Source organism: Pristiophorus japonicus, chromosome 6 (assembly GCF_044704955.1).
Source record: "Pristiophorus japonicus isolate sPriJap1 chromosome 6, sPriJap1.hap1, whole genome shotgun sequence".
NCBI lineage: Eukaryota > Metazoa > Chordata > Chondrichthyes > Pristiophoridae > Pristiophorus > Pristiophorus japonicus.
The window spans coordinates 181626258-181645021 of NC_091982.1; the positions used below are offsets into that span (position 1 = coordinate 181626258).

General features: G+C 41.9%; 1 protein-coding gene across 2 annotated transcripts in view; it reads left to right on the forward strand.

Moving 5' to 3' along the window:
• The window catches only part of LOC139265317 (COP9 signalosome complex subunit 7b-like), a 38250-nt gene that overhangs the window by 11456 nt on the left and 8030 nt on the right, over positions 1-18764 (forward strand). For both annotated transcript variants that reach the window (XM_070882286.1, XM_070882287.1), the window contains 2 exons: positions 3545-3620; positions 17053-17141. In XM_070882286.1, the coding sequence (XP_070738387.1) occupies positions 3545-3620; positions 17053-17141 (165 nt within the window). The remainder of the gene's footprint in view (positions 1-3544; positions 3621-17052; positions 17142-18764) is intronic.

An 18764-nucleotide genomic window follows, 5' to 3' on the forward strand; every position in this document is an offset into this window, starting at 1 on the left:
GCTACCCTTTAATCCATAGGAACTGATTCAGTGTCTAGAGAATGTTGGAAAATGACCTCCAATGCATCCACTATTTCTAGGGTCACTTCCTTAAGTACTCTGGGATGCAGGCTATCAGGCCCTGGGGATTTATCGGCCTTCAATCCCATCAATTTCCCTAACACAATTTCCTGACCAATAAGGATTTCCTTCAGTTCCTCCTTCTCGTTAGACCTTCAGTCTCCTAGTATTTCCAGAAGATTATTTGTGTCTTCCTTAGTGAATACAGAACCAAAATATTTGTTCAATTGGTCTGCCATTTCTTTGTTCTCCATTTATAAATTCACCTGATTCTGACTGCAAGGGACCTACATTTGCCTTCACTAATCTTTTTCTCTTCACATATCTATGGAAGCTTTTGCAGTCAGTTTTTATGTTCCCTGCAAGCTTGCTCTCATACTCTCTTTTCCCCCTCCTAATTAAATCCTTTGCTCTCCTCTGCTGAATTTTAACTCTCTCCCAGTCCTCAGGTTTGCTGCTTTTTCTGGCCAATTTATATGCCTCTTCCTTAGATTTAACACTATCCCTAATTTCCCTTGTTAGCCACGGTTGAGCCAACTTCCCCGTTTTATTTTTACGTCAGACAGGGATGTACAATTGTTGAAGTTCATCCATGTGATCTTTAAATGTCTGCCATTGCCTATCCACCATCAACCCTTTTAAGTATTATTTGCCAGTCAATCCTAGCCAATTCATGTCTCATACCATCGAAGGTACCTTTCTTTAAGTTCAGGACCCTAGTCTCTGAATTAACTGTGTCACTCTCCATCTTAATAAAGAATTCTACCATATTATGGTCACTCTTCCCAAGGGTTCTCGCACAACAAGATTGCTAATTAATCCTCACTCATTACACAACACCCAGTCTAGGATGGCCAGCTCTCTAGTTGGTTCCTTGACATATTGGCCTAGAAAACCATCCCTTATACACTCCAAGAAATCCTCCTCCACCGTATTGCTACCTGTTTGGTTAGCCCAATCTATATGTAAATTAAAATCTACTTTGATGTACCCTGACCATAAATTGGTCATTTAAGATCTGAACTTCTGCACAGTTTAGTTTCTTTTGGAAGACTTTGTGAAGACAATTTTAAAAAGGTAAGACTGTAGAAATTCATGTGCACAGTTGTTAATGTGGACTTGACTCATTGAATGCATAAAATAGAAAGAAATAGGAAAGTATAAAACAGAAAATTAAATAAGCTGAGCAGAAAACAACAGTAAGAATAAATATTACATTGACTAGATATTCAAGTGCAGGATTGCAGAAAGAAAACAAATTACTAACTGAAGAAATTAGAGGAATAAGGTATTTAAAGATAGAAGATTGTAGTATATGCTGATTTTAAATTGCAAAATAGTTTGAAAACTCAAATTTATTTTAAAATTATATTTGTGTGTTTTTTGTTTAAATTACTAATGTATGTCCAGCTATAGATTCTGGATCTATCGACTCTGGATCAGTTCCTATGGACTGGAGGGTAGCTAATGTAACACCACTTTTTAAGAAAGGAGGGGGAGAGAAAACTGGTAATTATAGACCAGTTAGCCTGACATCAGTAGTAGGGAAAATGTTGGAATCAATTATTAAAGATGAAATAGCAGCGCATTTGGAAAGCAGTGACAGGATCGGTCCAAGTCAGCATGGATTTATGAAGCAGTATAATGTAGATAAATGTGAGGTTATCCATTTTGTTGGCAAAATCACGAAGGCAGAATATTATCTGAATGGCAGCAGATTAGGAAAAGGGGAGGTGCAACGAGACCTGGGTGTCATGGTACATCAGTCATTGAAAGTTGGCATGCAGGTACAGCAGGCGGTGAAGAATGCAAATAGTATGTTGGTCTTCATAGCTAGGGGATTTGAGTATAGGAGCAGGGAGGTCTTACTGCAGTTGTACAGAGCCTTGGTGAGGCCTCTCCTGGAATATTGTGTTCAGTTTTGGTCTCCTAATCTGAGGAAGGATGTTCTTGCTATTGAGGGAGTGCAGCGAAGGTTCACCAGACTGATTCCTGGGATGGCAGGACTGACATGAGGAGAGACTGGATCGACTGGGCCTGTATTCACTGGAGTTTAGAAGTATGAGAGGGAATCCATTAGAAACATATAAAATTCTGACGGGACTTGTCAGGTTAGATGCAGGAGGAATGTTCCCGATTATGGGGAAGTCCAGAACCAGGGGACACAGTCTAAGGATAAGGGGTAAGCCATTTAGGACTGAGATGAGGAGAAACTTCTTCACTGAGAGAGTTGTTAACCCGTGGAATTCCTTACTGAAAAGAGAGTTGTTGATGCCAGTTCATTGGATATATTCAAGAGGGAGTTAGATATGGCCCTTACGGCTAAAGGGATCAAGGGGTATGGAGAGAAAGCAGGATAGGGGTACTGAGGTGAATGATCAGCCATGATCTTATTGAATGATGGTGCAGGCTCGAAGGGCCGAATGGCCTACTCCTGCACCTATTTTCTATGTTTCTATACTGTTCATGATGCTTTCTTGACCCATCCAGAGATTTTCAATAATAAACCAAGGAGATGCTGAGATATTTTTAAATGAGATATAGGTGTTTAGTATTCATAGTAAAATGCTGCTATCAAATCTGATGCAGGGGATGCCCTTTAATTACACAAATTCCAATGTGGCCTGCACAATGATATGACCAGCAAGCATTAAAAAAAAAATTACAATTGTTTTTGTTCAATTTTGTTAGTAATTGCAGATCCTGATGAGATCCCATGGGAGTGAGTCAGACTTCTGTGTTTGGTATTGACTTGGTATTGACGAGTCAGTGACTGCGGCAAGGCAATTAGTGCAATAGTGGTCATCCTCTGACTCTTTAGTACGCTTTGTAAATCTGAGCATATTTCCTTGATATACTGATAACTAAGCGAAATATCAATCTTGTAACAATTTTTTATTGGTAAATTGTCCACTGTTCGATAGTGTACAATTTGAATTTTAATCATTTATTCAACAGTTGGACTTATGATTAGATCTAACACTGATAAAGTAGCGCGTTGTGCACCAAAGTAAACATAGCTTTTATTTTCAGTGTATTCTAAGAGGCATTCTGTATGAGAAAATGTTACAATTTCCATCACATTTGTAATTTTCACCATTAGAATCAAAAGTAATTTTTAAATTCTTGCCTTTGTAAAAGCTTTCTGCATTTTGAAAATGATGTGTTTTTCCAGTAATATGGCTAAAAATCTTAATTTCTAAGCAAGGAATTAAATATAGACACTTTGCTATTTGTTTCTCTCTGTACTGCTTTTAGATTGGGGGTGAGAAACTTTAGTATAAAAACATCAGAAATTCTTCACATTATTGATGATTTCAGCATGCTATTGAGAATTTAATTTACAAATTTGGAACTTTAACTTCTTTCCCTAATCCAATAAATTTGTACTTTGAGTTTGAAACCTGTTTCCACCAGCCTTTAATCGTATACCTATTACTTTAAAAGTAGAAATGTCAGTAATCTTTTGAGTCTTTCTCCTCAGCTAGCTAATGGATCGCATGCTGCCTACTTTCAATTGTTGAACCTGTTTGCATATGGAACATATCCTGACTATTTAGGTAAGAAAGTGGAATTTATTCTGTCTGTTCTATCTGTTGCTACAAAATGATAGAATCATTAAAATTGCAGCACATAAGGAGGTAATTTGTCCAATCCAATATGTGCCATTGTCGGCTCTTCATCTGGAGCTATCTACTCTGATCCCATTTCCCTGCCATTTCTTTGTATCCTTTTTGAAATGCTTATCCATTCCTCCTTAAAGATGTCATAGTCTCTACTTCAGTAACCACCTGTGGGCAAGCATGTTCTAATTCTATATTCTAATAACCCTCTGTATGGGAAAAACTTAGCATTATCATTGGATGATGAAATTAGAAGACATTTCTAATTTCATTATCCAGTGATAATGCTAAATTTTTGCACCATGTTACCAATTCGCCAACCAGTGGAAATACTCTTTCACCCTTTCATAATTTTGTAAACTAATTGATTCTCCTCACCACTACCCACCATAATTTTCTTTGGTTCAGTTTTTTTTTTAAAAAGCCCCAATCTTTTCAGCTTTCTTCATAATTCTAACTTCTCATTCCTGGTATTATATTAGTGAATCTTTGTATCCTTTTAATGGCTATAATAGTCTTCCTATCACTGAGTGCTATGTCCTAACTAATGGCTTGTACAAATTCAAAGTTGCCTCTTTTTTGTAATTTAAAGTCCCCGCCCCCAGTTTATGTAACCCAGAATCTCATTTGCCTTCTGGCAAAAGTATCTCCATCCCTGAGTTTACTCTTTTACTCCTCCACTCTTTTAACGGTCTTGCCAATTAGTGTATGCTTCCATGCACTACTTTTTTTTCCCCAAAATGTACTACTCCATATTAACTGAATTAAAGACAATTGGGGTCGAGGCTGCTGCCCTGAGGAGCTCCTAAAGCAATGTCCTGGGGCTGTGATCAGCCTCTGACAGTTACAGCCATTTCCTGCTTGTGAAATATAACTCCAACCAGTGAAGGGTTTTCCCCTTGACCTCAGTTTTGACAGGGCTCCTTATTACCATACTCTGTTGAATGCTGCCTCAATGTTGAGGTGCACTACTCTCCCCTTTCCTTTCCTGCAGTGTTCAGCTCTTTTCATCCATCCTGAATAAAGGTTGTGATCTGGAGCTGAGTTTTTTGGGCAGAACCTGAACTGAGTTGTTAGTGATCAGGTTATTGTTGAATAGGTGCTACAGTCCCTACCACTTACAGCATCTCGGACAGAAGCCTATATTGGGCAAATGGCACTGACCATTTTCCTTTACCATAAGCAGCAATTACAAAGGCGCCACTTAAACCATATTAGGCGAGATGGTTATTTTGGGCAGTTCAAGCAGCTGTTCGCATTGTGATTACCTGTTAGACATCAATTATAAATTGAGAAGCTGTTCCCCTGTCCAATAAACTATCCGTACCCAACATGTAAGAATTCTTCTGAAATTGGAGGTTATTGGGAATATGACAATACTGTTGGTTCCAGATTTGGTGTCACCTTCCGTCTGCTCCACTCATAATCTTAACCGCCTCTTAAATGGTCCAGGTCTTTAACCTCAGCAAATTTGATAGATTCATCTGTGTACTGACTGCTGGTACAAGGTATAGCATGCTGCTTTTGATGTTTAGAATGCAGGTAGCCATTATCGGGTTGCTACCGCATTCTACGATATGCCAAGATGGTCCTGGCACACCATTCTATACTCCCCATTGAACTAGGATTGGTTTCCCGCTCGTTGGTATTGGAAGAGTGAGCGATGTAACGAGCCAATAGTTTACAGATTTTCATTCTAGGGATGGTCAGGAAGCACTTTTTCACCCAAAGGATAGTGGAAATCTGGAATTCTCTCCCTAAAAATCTATTGAGGCTAGGTCAATTGAAAATTTCAAAAGTGAAATTGGTAGAATTTTGTTATAAGGGATATGGAACCAAGGTGGGTAAATAGAGTTGAGATATAGATCAGCCATGATCTAATTGAATGGCAGAACAGGGTTGAGGGGCTGAATGGCCTACTCCTGCTCCTATGCAGTTCTGCTTATGATGACCCACAGTGCCTCAGTTTTGGACTACTAGATCGATCCATAGTTTGTCCCAGTTAACTTGGCAGTAATGCCATGCAACACAATGGAAAGTGCTATGGACAGATGTGCCTGAGACAGGTATAGGTTGGTGGAAAACAAGGTCCAAGTAGGTTACTGCCTTCTGTTTGTTGCCTCACTACCTGCCGCAGGCCCAGTCTGGCAGCTATGCCCTTAAGAGCATCCAGCTCAGTCAGTGGTGATTCTACTCGACCACTACGTGCCCACCCAGAATACATTCTGTATCCTTCCAAGTTTACTATTTTAGTGTTTCCCCTTCACTACATTTAATCCCTTCCCCATCTACTCTCAATTAAATCTCTAACATATTCCTGAGTTTACTTATTTAAACTCTCGCCCACAAATTTATCTATTTTTGGTGCCAGGTTGGTTCATGTGGAGCTTCAAAGATTTCAGGAATGCCTATAATTGTCAAACTGGTCCACAAACTAGAATCCCTCCATCCATTCTTTTTAGCTGCCTAATCTTCCTTTACCTGTCTGGCATAGAACATGGCCCAGGGTAGTATTCCTTAGAATACTAGTCTTGGGTGCTTAAATAAAAACACAAAATGCTGGAAAGCACTCAGCAGGTCAGACAGCATCTGTGGAAAGAGAAACAGAATTAATGTTTCAAGTTGGTGACCTTTCATCAGCACCAGGCTTACGTTCTTGTTTAGCTTTCTTTTTAGCTTCTCATATTCCTTGTGCTGGACCTTGCCCTAAGCCCTACCGACATTGCTAGTTTCCACATGGATCATGACAACTGGCTACTCACGTAAACCTCTCCAAAGTCTGTCTATACAATTCTGGATGCCAGAGGAGTTGGCTAGTTTCAGCCCATTGAGCTCCCACCCTGATTATCTATCTGCTTCCTGCTTACAGCTCCTAGATTCCTTTCCTCATCACTTTCTCCAAGCCCTTGGTTTTTTCATTTTTTTGGGGCCAAGCTCAACTGTGCTACAGAATGTCTGGCTTGAAATTTCTTCCCCAGGCTGTGTACTGCATAATGCATTATTAAACGGTTTCTCAAGTTCAACAGCCTCCTGTAGCAACTCGATGGCAATTAGTGGAAGTGCATTAATTCTGCTAGCCATACATATTGCACTGGCGTGAACACTTTTTTAAAATAGCCTTTTGAAAATACTCTTGCACCTGTAATTTATGATTTTACCCTTTGCCTTTTAGAAAACTAAATCCAGAAGTGGGTGGGGAAAACATTCTATCTATTAATAGATTATTAGCCATCACCATTCACTCACATTGCCCTCTAAACCTAAAGCAATTTAAGGAATAGGAGAGTTAGGGAGAGATCTCGGCATGCATCCTCTTTTTAATTCCTGTCTAATCTTGAGTAGAAGTCAGCAGCTTCTGTTCCTTTCACTCATGGTGATCTCTGAACCTAATGCAATTTCATTATGTAAATTCAGTACATAAATTGAGGAATAGGAGGGTTAGGAAAAACTCTTGAACATGCATCCTCTGCTCAATTCCTCAATTTTGCATCAGAAAAGTTGATTTTAACAAATTATATAACTTGTTCCATTTAGGTATATTGTTAAAGGTGCCGTTCAAAGTCATCTGTATGAACGTACTTTGAACAGTAAAAGAAACAGTTTAATTTTATTGCAAGAGTACAAAATATTAACAGTACTCCTCCAAGTCATGTCAATATTTTTAAGATAGGTGATATTTTCTGTTTCTTACACTGTGGCTTTATGTAATAGTATATGTTCATTTCAAAATAACCTAATTTTGCACTCTTTTTACACTGGATATTCACCATCATATTTCCTGTCTCTTTAGTCAGTTTTGAATTGGGCCATTTTGATCTTCAAATAATTTTGCCACTTCTGGGAAGACCAGCTTAGACAAACCTGGCTCTGATTTCCTGTAAATATGCTTATCTATCTGTGCAGCTAAGGACATCTAGATTTTATTACCAGCTATGTTCAGCATTAAATAGAAAATAATAGATATTCAAAGATGAATTGCAGATCTGTCCAGAGTTGGGCCACTTCAACAATATATGGCTGATTCACCTTTGACCAATTGTGTACTGTACAGTAAATACCAATGTATTTGTTCCATGTCAAATATAGTAGATATCACATCCTAATTAATTGATTTTACATCTAAGAAAACTATTAGAGTTGTGATGCGACAGTTGTAGCAACATGATGATATCAAATGTCTAAGCTGAACATTGCAGGATATGGTCCTGTTCTGATGAGAAAGTTTAGTGCAATATTATAATCTTGCAGGTATTAGGATACTTTAGGGCAATTACAGTTGAAGCAGGAATGTTGCATTTTTAGATAAACATCATCTGAACTTGCTGCTAGTGATTACGTTAAGGCATCAACTCAGCACACAGCTAGAATAATCACAGTTTAATAACAAAAATAGGAAGTAAGAAAATGTACACTTCGAAGACACTCTGCTGCACTTTTGACTTAACCTTTTGTCGTACCTCATCTGCTGATATTTGTGGCCTTGATAATTCTTCAAATCTCAAAGGAATTCCCACATTTCCTCCATTGCTAAAGTTACTTCCAAAAAGATTGGTTTCCTCTTTTGTGCCAAGTATTTATTTTTCTTGTTCATCAACTAAACGCTGCATAAAGCTCAAGTAGCCCAAGTCTATCCAAGAGTTGAATATTGTTCCCATCCATGAGTTGGCTTTACTAGCATCATGTATGGTTTGATAGGATATAAGAAAACGCTCATGATTTTGGAATTGTGTTGTTGAATTGGAAAATTGCAAATATCACTCCATTATTTTGTTAACTCCCAATTCTACTATTTCAATGCTGTACTGGCCGGTCTCTCATCTTCCACCCTCTAAGCTTGAACTCATCCAAAACTCTGCTGCTTGTATCCTAACTCGCACCAAGTCCCGTTCACCCACCACGCCTATACTCATTGACCTATATTGGTGCCTGATCCACTAATGCCTTAATTTTAAAATGCTTCTTCTCATGTTCAAATCCTTCACCTTCATCCATCCCTATCTCTCTAACCTCTTCTACCCCTACAAACCTCCGAGAACTCTTGTGTTCCTCCAATCCTGGCCTCTTGAGCATCCCCAATTTCCTTTGTCCCACTATTGGTGGCCATGCCTTCATCTGTCAAGGTCCCAGCAGAAATTCCCTCCTTTAAATCTCTGCCTTTCTATTTCTCCTCTTTTAAAACACTCCTTAAAACCTACCTTTTTGGTCACCTGTCCTAATATCTCATGTGGCTCGGTATCAAATTTTATATATATAACACTCCTGTGAAGCATTTGAGATAAATGCATGTTTTTGTATTATTTAAGAAGGGCAGGAGAGAGTAACCAGGTAACTGCTGACCAATCAATCCAACATCAGTTGTGGGGAAGTTACTGGAATCTGTCATCAGGGACAGAGTGGCTGATCAGAAAGAGACTGCATGGATTTGTGAAGCGTAAATCATGCTTGACTAATCTAGTTAAATTTTCTGAGGGAGCCACTAACATGGTGGATAAGGGAGTGTCTATGGATGTTCTCTATATGGACTTCCAGAAGGCATTTGATACGGTTAAACACACAAGTTTATTCGCAAAAATAAAAATGCATGGGATTGGAGGTAACCTTGCGACATGGGTTGGGAGATAGGAGACAGAGAGTAGGAATAAAAGAAGCATACTCTTATTCGCGGGCTGTGACAAGTGGTGTTCCCCACTGTACTGGGACCTCAGCTTTTGACCATATATATCATTGACTTGGATCCAGCTTAAAGTTAGAACACAGGTGCAAAATAGTCATCAAAAAGCCAGTGAAATTTTGGCCTTTATCTCCAGGCGCTTGGAATTTAAAAGTGAGGAAGTGACGCTTCAGTTGTACAGAGCCTTAGTCAGACCCCATCTGTAGTACTGTGTACAGTTTTGGGCACCGGACCTCAGGGAAGGATATATTGGCTTTGGAGGAGGTACAGTGCAGATTCATCTGAATGATACCGGGGCTTAAATTATGAGAACTGCTTGTATAAACTTGGCTTGTATTGCCTGATATATAGAAGGTTGATGGGTGATCTAATTAAGGTATTTAGAAGGACAAAATGTTTCCCTAGAGTAGATACGAAGAAAATGTGGGGCCAAAATTCAGCTCCCAAAAAGGTCTCAGCGCCAGAAAGCCGCGGAGTTGAGCGGCCGCCGACTTCCCGTCGAATGGCCGACGCCAGTAAAATTCAGTCCGGGGAATTTTCTGGCAGTCCCCACTTCTACCCCGCTGCTGCCGACCATCCTAAGTGCATCATCAAAGGGTGCACCCGCAGCCGATCTCCCGCACCTCCCGTAAAATTTACCTCCAAAAATCTTTAATCTGCTGCGCGGTGCCCCCGACAACTTTTTCTGTTGGTGCACCTTGCTTTCAGTCTCTGATCCATGGCAGTGCAGCGGCCCTTCAAGGGAGGGGTGGGGAGGGGGAGGTAACTTCTGCGGCCGCCATGTCTTTTTTTGTCGGTCAACTGTCAGGTCTGGCCAACAATTATGCCCCCGGGTTCGGCCTCCTCTTGGGTACCAGTTCGGTCCCCTCTTGGGTACCAGACTGCTGGCCCGTCTGAAACCTTCCCTGGTAGCCCAGTGGACCGAAGTTTCAAAATGCCGAAGGCTCTCCCCTTTAAGTGAAGGGGAGAGCGTGGTGACGCACACGCGTCATGACGTCATCTCCACTCCGCTGCTGATTGACAGCGGCAGAGACTCTCTCCCGCCTCCACTACTGCCCCTCTAGAGTACTTACCGCCCCACTTCCACCCTATTATGACTGACTTCTGGTCCGCTTCAAAAAAAACAACAAAGAGCTGAATTTACCGAAAGAGGTGACCTCATGCAAAGCGGTAGAAAAAATACTTCAGGAGCAGAAGGTGCGACCCATTTCAGGCCCCTATGTCTTCTGGTGGGCACAATCTTGAAATTAGAGCTAAGCCATTCTGGAGTGAAATCAGGAACCAAGGGGAGTAGAAATCTGGAACTTTCTTCCCCCCCCCCCCCCCCCCCCCCCAAAAGCCTTTTTCTTTCATTTTTTTCTCTTTTCTCTTGCCCTCACTCGCTCCCTTTTTCTCGCCCTCTCTTTCTTGAAATTGGAGCTTTTATATTGTTTCTTTTTGTAACCTATTGACAAACAAAGATTTTTCCTTTCTCCTGCAGTCTTGGGTTTGGTTTTTCCTAGTTGCTGCTTCCTGATTTACCTAGTTATCTCTTCTCTCTTTTCAAACTTGATAATATCCTGCACTATAGATTTAGGCCTACTCGAAGTGTGCTAATTGGAACATGCTGTATGGCCAACACTTCGCCGTAGGCAATTAGGCTTATCGAGCTGTGCCTGGTCTCCAGTGTCTTGGACCCCCTTTCCACTGGACCAAGACCTTATTCAGCTTAGCTCGTGTGGTTGCCGGTGTGCAGTGGCCACCCCATGTTAAAAGAACTCACGCACAGGCATCTTCCTGGAACGTCAGGACCCTCATGGACAATCCCAACAGCAACAGGCCGGAACATCGCACTGCCATAGTTGCCCAGGAACACAGACGTTTTGACATTGATATCGCTGCCCTAAGCGAGACCCGGCAGGCAGGGGAAGGCCAGCTGAAGGAACAAGGTGGAGGTTACATCACCTTCTGGAAAGGGAAACCAGAGGCAGAACGCTGCCTTCCTGGAGTCAGCTTTACCGTCAAGAATGAGCTGGTCGACCACCTCAAAGACTCCTCCTGTGGGGTCAACGAACACCTCTTGACTCTCCGTATTACCCTATCTCGGAACCAATGCGCCACAGTCATTAGTGCGTACGCCCCCACACTCGATGCAACGCATGAGGCTAAAGAGGGTTTTTATTCCAACCTCGAGACATCCTTGGTCCTGTGTCCCCACGGGCGACAAATTGATCCTCCTGGGTGATTTTAATGCCAGGGTTGGTAAAGATACAACCCTCCTAGGGAGGTGTGATTGGCAGAGAGGGGGTAGGGAAAGCCAATTCCAGCGGTACCCTACTTCTGACAAAATGTCTAGAACATGAAGTCTTCATTACCAACACCTTGTTCCGCCAGAGGGACAAATACAATGCATCGTGGCAACACCCTCACTCCTGCTTGACTATGTCATCGTCCGAGCCAGGGATCGCAAGGATGTGCGCATCACCCGCACTATGACAAGAGATGACGACTGCTGGAAGGACCACCGCCTAATCCGATCCATCATCAACATTAACATTGCCCCAAAGCATAGGGGACAGCAGAAGCAGTTCCATAAAAAAGTTAATGCCGGGGCACTTAGAGACCCAGCTAAGAGAGTCCTATACAGCCAGCGCCTCACAGCCAATCTGGCATGCCTTGACGACCCTGAAATGCAGAATGCCCACAGCGCTTGGTCTGCCCTTCAGGCCTCTATAACCAGTGCCTGTGAAGAGACACTTGGTCACTCAACCAGAAAACATCAGGACTGGTTTGATGAAAATGATCAGGAGATCGAAGAACTAATAGATCGCAAGCACAAAGCATTTCTGAGCCTTAAGCAACAGCCCAACTCGAGAGCTGCAAAACAACATTACAGACGGCCCAAGGCTCCGGTCCAACAAAAAACCCGGGACTTAAAGAACAGGTGGTGGATGGAGAAAGCACAGGAGATACAACAACTGGTCGACAGCCACGATATGCGAGGATTCTTCACTGGAGTCAAGGCCACTCACGGTCCAAACTCCCAAGGCCCCACCCCACTCCTGGCCAAGAACGGGGAAACGCTCATCAAGGACACCGAGGCTGTCGGGGCCTGATGGAAGGAGCACTTTGAAGATCGGAATCAAGACTCTGCCTTTGACTCGAGTGTTCTCGATTCCATCCCGCAGCATGCCACCAGCCACCAACTCAGTGAAACTCCAACGTTGCACAAGGTTGACAAAGCCATAAAACAGTTCACGAATAACAAGGCTACGGGTGCGAATGGAATCCCTGCTGAGGTGCTAAAATATGGCGGAGAGACACTGTTGGCGCGGATACATGACCTCATCTCTCTTATCTGAAGGGAGGAGAGCATGCCGGGAGATCTCAGAGATGCAGTGATTGTGACCATTTTTAAAAAGGGGGACAAGTCCAGCTGCGGCAACTACAGGGGAATCTCCCTGTTTTCAGCCACTGGGAAAGTTGTCGCTCGAGTTCTCCTCAGTCGTCTTCTCCCTGAGGAATCACAATGCAGATTTCGTCCCCTACGGGGCACAACAGACGTGATCTTTCCAGCGCGCCAGTTGCAGGGAGCAGCGCCAGCCCTTATACATGGCCTTTTTCGATCTTACAAAGGTCTTTGACACTGTAAATCGTGAGGGTCTATGGAGCGTCCTTCTCTGTTTTGGATGCTCCCAAAAGTTTGTCAACATCCTTCGCCTGCTTCACGATGACATGCAGGCCGTGATCCTTACCAACGGATCCATTACAGACCCAATCCACGTCCGGACCGGGGTCAAACAGGGCTGCATTATCGCCCCCACCCCTCTTCTCAATCTTCCTCGCCGCCATGCTCCACCTCACAATCAACAAGCTCCCCGCTGGAGTGGAATTAAACTACAGAACCAGTGGGAAGCTGTTTAACCTACACGGCCTCCAGGCCCGGTCCAAGATCACCCCAACCTCTGTCGTTGAGCTGCAGTATGCGGACGATGCCTGCGTCTCTGCACATTCAGAGGCTGAACTCCAGGATATAGTCAGTGTATTCACTGAGTTATATGAAAGCATGGGCCTTCCGCTTAACATCCGTAAAACAAAGGTCCTTCACCAGCCTGTCATCGTCGCACAGCACTGCCCTCCAATCATCAAGATCCACGGCGCGGCCCTGGACAACATGGACCATTTCCCATATCTCGAGAGCCTCTTATCAACAAAGCTAGACATTGATGCGGAGATTCAGTATCGCCTCCAGTGCACCAGCGCAGCCTTTGGCCGCCTGCGGAAAAGAATGTTTGAAGACCAGGCCCTCAAATCTACCACCAAACTAACTCATGGTCTACAGGGCTGTAGTAATATCCGCCCTCCTGTATGGATCTGAGGCATGGATGATGTACAGAAGGCACCTCAAGTCGCTGGAGATATATCACCAACGATGTCTCCGCAAGATCCTGCAAATCCCCTGGGAGGACAGGCACACCAACATCAGTGTCCTCGACCAGGCTAACATCCCCAGTATTGAAGCACTGACCACACTCAATCAGCTTCGCTGGGCAGGCCAAATAGTATGCATGCCAGATACGAGACTCCCTAAGCAAATGCTTTATGCAGAGCTCCTTCATGGTAAACGAGCCAAAGGAGGACAGCAGAAACATTATAAGGACATCCTCAAAGCCTCCCTCGTAAAGTGCGACATCACCACTGACACCTGGGAGACCCTGGCCGCAGACCGCCCGAGGTAGAGAAAGTCCATCCAGGAGGGCGTTGAGCTCTCAGTCTCAATGCAAGGAGCACGAAGAGGCCAGGTGCAGGCAGCGGAAGGAGCGTGCGGCAAACCAGCCCTACTGAGCCCTTCCCCCGACTAATGTCTGTTCACCTGTAACAGGGTCTGTGGCTCTCATATCGGACTGTTCAGCCATCAAAGAACTCACTTTGGGAGTGGAAGCAAGTCCTCCTCAATTCCGAGGGACTGCCTATGATGATGAATTGGAACATACTGTAAGAAATATCAAACTTTCTAAGCAGTGGGTGCCTCCCAATTGTTTGGTTTGCAATGTCTTCAGGAGTGAATGACTTATGCTCAAGTGAAATTTTCCATTTGGTAAGTATCCTCTCCTTTCTCTGCAATGTCTTCAGCAATAGCTTAACCAAACCAAATGTTGATACTTGAGCAACAAAATACTAATACTACTGATTGTATTTATTGCCTCATATATTATCTGCTTATTATGTACAATATTACTTATGTTGAAATAATATTGGTTATCCCCCTAATATATATTCATTCTCTACACAGATGAACCTGGGCCATCAGGAAGCTAAAAGCACATGGCACAACCCACAGAAACACAAGCCACATATACATAAGCAGTGCAACTATCCCATGCACCAGCATCAAACATGAGGCTTCTGTACTTCAGAAAGTGTACAATCACCAGCATGTGACCCTTTACTAGCACTGATGATGTAGATTTTGTGTTGGTTGAAAGTGAATTGGAGAAGCCATTGACGTGCCACAAGGGCTGCTGTACTAAAGTGCTAATAGAGGGACAGAGGTTAGGGCATTACAAGCCAGGAATGTTTAGTGATTGATGTATGCTATCAGATTGACTGGCACCTTTATTTTTCAATGTTTAAAAAAAAAAAAAATTCTATCGGTACTTTTACTGCTATCTACATTTTCATGGAAATAGATGAGCCTGCAAGCCGCCTTCAGCAGTTCATCAGGTGAACGTGGTTCCTGGCCGATGCAACAGAAATTGGCTCCAGGAAATAGGAATAGGTCAAAAAATTCATGGGCACTGACTTTCACAACCATCCGCAAAGCAATTGGAGTCGATCACGAAACCCTTAAATAATACTCTATGATAACACAAAACTCCCAAAAGAGCTGTTGGGGAGCTTGAATCTCCAAATGCAAGGCTTCTTTGTTCAGCTTAGGGAGGACATTAAAGCCCTTGGATATCCTCCCTAGGGCCAGGTCTCCTTTATGGCCCCACATCACATTCCTTCTCTGAGAGGATGATGTCTGCAGTAGTTTCTGGTCCCAGGATCATTACATGTGGAAGGTGGGCTTCCTGGCATTTGCCAAAGAGTCGCGTAGTTCTGGGGGGGTAGCAGGGAGAAAGAGGCATCCATTGCACTGCCTGTGCAAAAATGTAATTAAACATTTAAATTTGCCCCTGGCAGTATCTGAATACTGGATACGGCTGGCCCTGGGGTGTAACGGATAGTTCCTGCACCCAGCCCCCTTGTAGTAGAAGTGTCAAGAAACATGGTCGAGGCTATGCTTCCCTCATTTTGCAAGTCTTGCAGGCTGGCGCATTTTCTGCTGCCAGAATTGGCCAGAGGAAAGCTGCAGTGATGCATATCCACAAGTTGCTGTCCACTTCCATGTACCCCAGATCCACTGAAAAATTGGGGGGTGGGGGTGGGGGAGCAGGAGGCAGAAAGCCTAGCCCTTTCTGCCCTGTTGAACTATTGTGAAGAATAAACTGTTATAAATACTGGCCAAAATTGTGTGGCGGAGGATAATGTCTTTCACATACTACATAAAATGATTTCAAATGTAATTAACTAGACGTGATGCGCTTTGAGACGCCCTAAGGACATAATATAACATATAGTCTACACCTTTTAAGTCACATTATGAGAATTCAAATTTTTGCACTAAATTCCCTCATTGCTACTTGCATTGTTTGTTTCAAATTATTGAATAATTCAATTTTTTAGTGCAAAAATGCAATTTTAAGTTATCAGGAGTAGATTTTATTTTTGTTTTTGGGATGTGAGTAACACTGATACAGCAATATTTATTGCCCATCCCTAGTTGCCCTAAGCGCATTCATTAAGAGTCAAGCATGTATTATGGAATAAGAATCACATGTAGCCCACAAATTACCAACACACTCAATCATTGGGTTGGTAGTCCAGTACTGTAACCATTAGGCTATCATATCCTGGAATTTAAATGAAAGATCTTTTTTTTACTTGATTTTCATGCTATATATGTTGAAATCGACATTTATTTTCTAAATACCAGTGGCACTCAAAATGACGCAACTGATGATTCATGCCAGTTAGAATATATTGCATATTGCACATGATGATAGGAACACTTTGCACATGCAGCACCAGTTACACATCTTATTGTAAGAATAATTGCCAAAGTGCAGATACTTTATGGAAACTGCTTAACTTAAATCTGTAGAATATTGTGCATTACTTTTTTCATTTAAGTTGTGAATTTCTTTGACGTTCCAGCACAAACTTGACATTCATGCACAAACCTACATGTAGTCAGTTTTATTTAAAAACATACCTGAACCAAGAATAGAATTGTGTAATTAGCCCTTCCTGTTCACTCTGGTTCTACAAGTTGCTGTTTTAGGCATAAATGCTTCTCAATCCTCGATCATCTTTCCTGTGTTCATTTATATAGTAGTCTGCACACTAAACATAATTAATTCACTGTCAAAAGTTATCTAAGGACAACAGACCATCTTTTAAGATGAGTGTTGCTATTTTTAGAATAAAATAAATGTTTGTTTAAATTGATTTGAATAATTAAATGAGCTTTGGGGGAATTTAAAGAAATCCTGATCCAGGCATAACCACCTTTGGCAAACTGGTTATGCACTTATCAGATTTGGGCTGTGTATGATTCTTGCTTTAATTAACTCTAAAGGTTCTTTCTAGAATTACATATTTTCTGTTGTTTAGCAAATAAGGGAAGTCTACCCGAATTAACATTAGCTCAGAAGAACAAGCTGAAACATCTCACCATAGTAAGCTTGGCTGCAAGAATGAAGGTACTTAAGATTTTGTTTGTGCATACATGCTAGGTGTCCTGGATGCATTGCCATGTAGTTTTTTTGTGTTCTGATTCAGTTTTGTTGCCAAAACATTTTTGTAAGAGCCCAATTGAACTTCTGAGCATTGTTTACTTTATATAGGCCTTATTTTTTCTTTATTTAACCTAGGCAGCAATTATACTCTATAATTGGTACTATTACTGCAATGGAAAGTGAATACAAACTACACCAAAATCCATAGCTAATTTTTACACTGCAGTAATATTTGAAATTATTGTTAAAATCATTATGGATACTTGGGAGGGCTTGGACCTGTGGAGAGATGCCTGGGAGGTTCCTTAAAACCAGAAAACAAAACACATGGCCCGTTTATAACCAAGTGTGCTGTGTTTAACTGGCAACAGCTGCTCATGCTGAGAAGATTATACTTTTTTGTGTCTCTCTCTTCCTACAGCCCCCACCCTCTCCTCTCTCTCCCCACCCCCCCCCCCCCCCCTTTCTTTCTCTTTTTTTTCTCTTTCTCTTTCTCTTTTTCTCTCTTTCTCTTTCTCTGGACATGTCCTCCGACCATTACAATATTGAGCTAGCTACCAGCTAGGTGGTCAATAAGAAAGGTCTTAGATGGCTAGTCCTCTAGTTTTTTTTTTAACTTGTGGGAGATCTCTTACACTAGTACAGTTGAAGTGTTTCAACTCTCATTTTTGTTTAATTGTTATATACTGTTTCAGTTTATCAAAATTGAGAATATTCCAGAGGACTAGGTGCTGCAGGTGTACATATTAGCCTTTCACCTCTAGGATGTAGATTTAAATGCTGCTGAAACTGATGGGATGAAAATCTCCTCTGACTCCTGTCTGGACACTACATGAAATGGGGTTGGCCAGTTTTAATCCAATTCGTAATCGTTTTGGGCTGATAGCACAAAACTGCCCTGAATTGGCAATTAATTCAACCCACAGGATGGTTGATGGGAAAAGTTTAAAACTGTTGCTATAATACTTTTCTAAAGTCGGGACTTAGGCACAGTGTTGGGAAAGAATAGAGGGTGCTTTAGTTCGAAGACTAACATCTAACCAGACTGTGCTTGACCTAGGAGTACTTGATACTAAAACTGGCTGCCTAAAATGCATTCTGTTCCCCAGCACTAACGTCCTTGACAAATTTTATCTTAAAAATTGAGAATTTGTATTATCATTGAGTGTTTTACAGCACCAACACTAGAGGGTTTTGATAAAATGTCTCAAAATCCTCAGTAAAGCTCAAGTTTCTAAATAGACATCTAAAGTTCCTGCCATTTTTGTCAAAGTTCACTTTTCCTTCTAAACTTCTGAATTTCTCATTTGTGTTCTGCTTTTACAGTTCATACATATGCCAGTTTTGTACAATCACTGTTGTTGCCGCATAGTCTCTTTTTCAAAAAAATATTCTTGCTCAGTAAGGATTGTAGAAAAAGTCAACTAACTGGAAGAATAGGTTTCACTAGATAAATCACCTGTTTGAGAACCTATACTCAAATATTCTATTTTAAACAAATGGTCAGAGAGGAGTTTCCCCTAAGTTCATAGTTTAATTGTTTGACTACCTTATTCTTGTAGAACTGCTTACCTGACGACACTATTA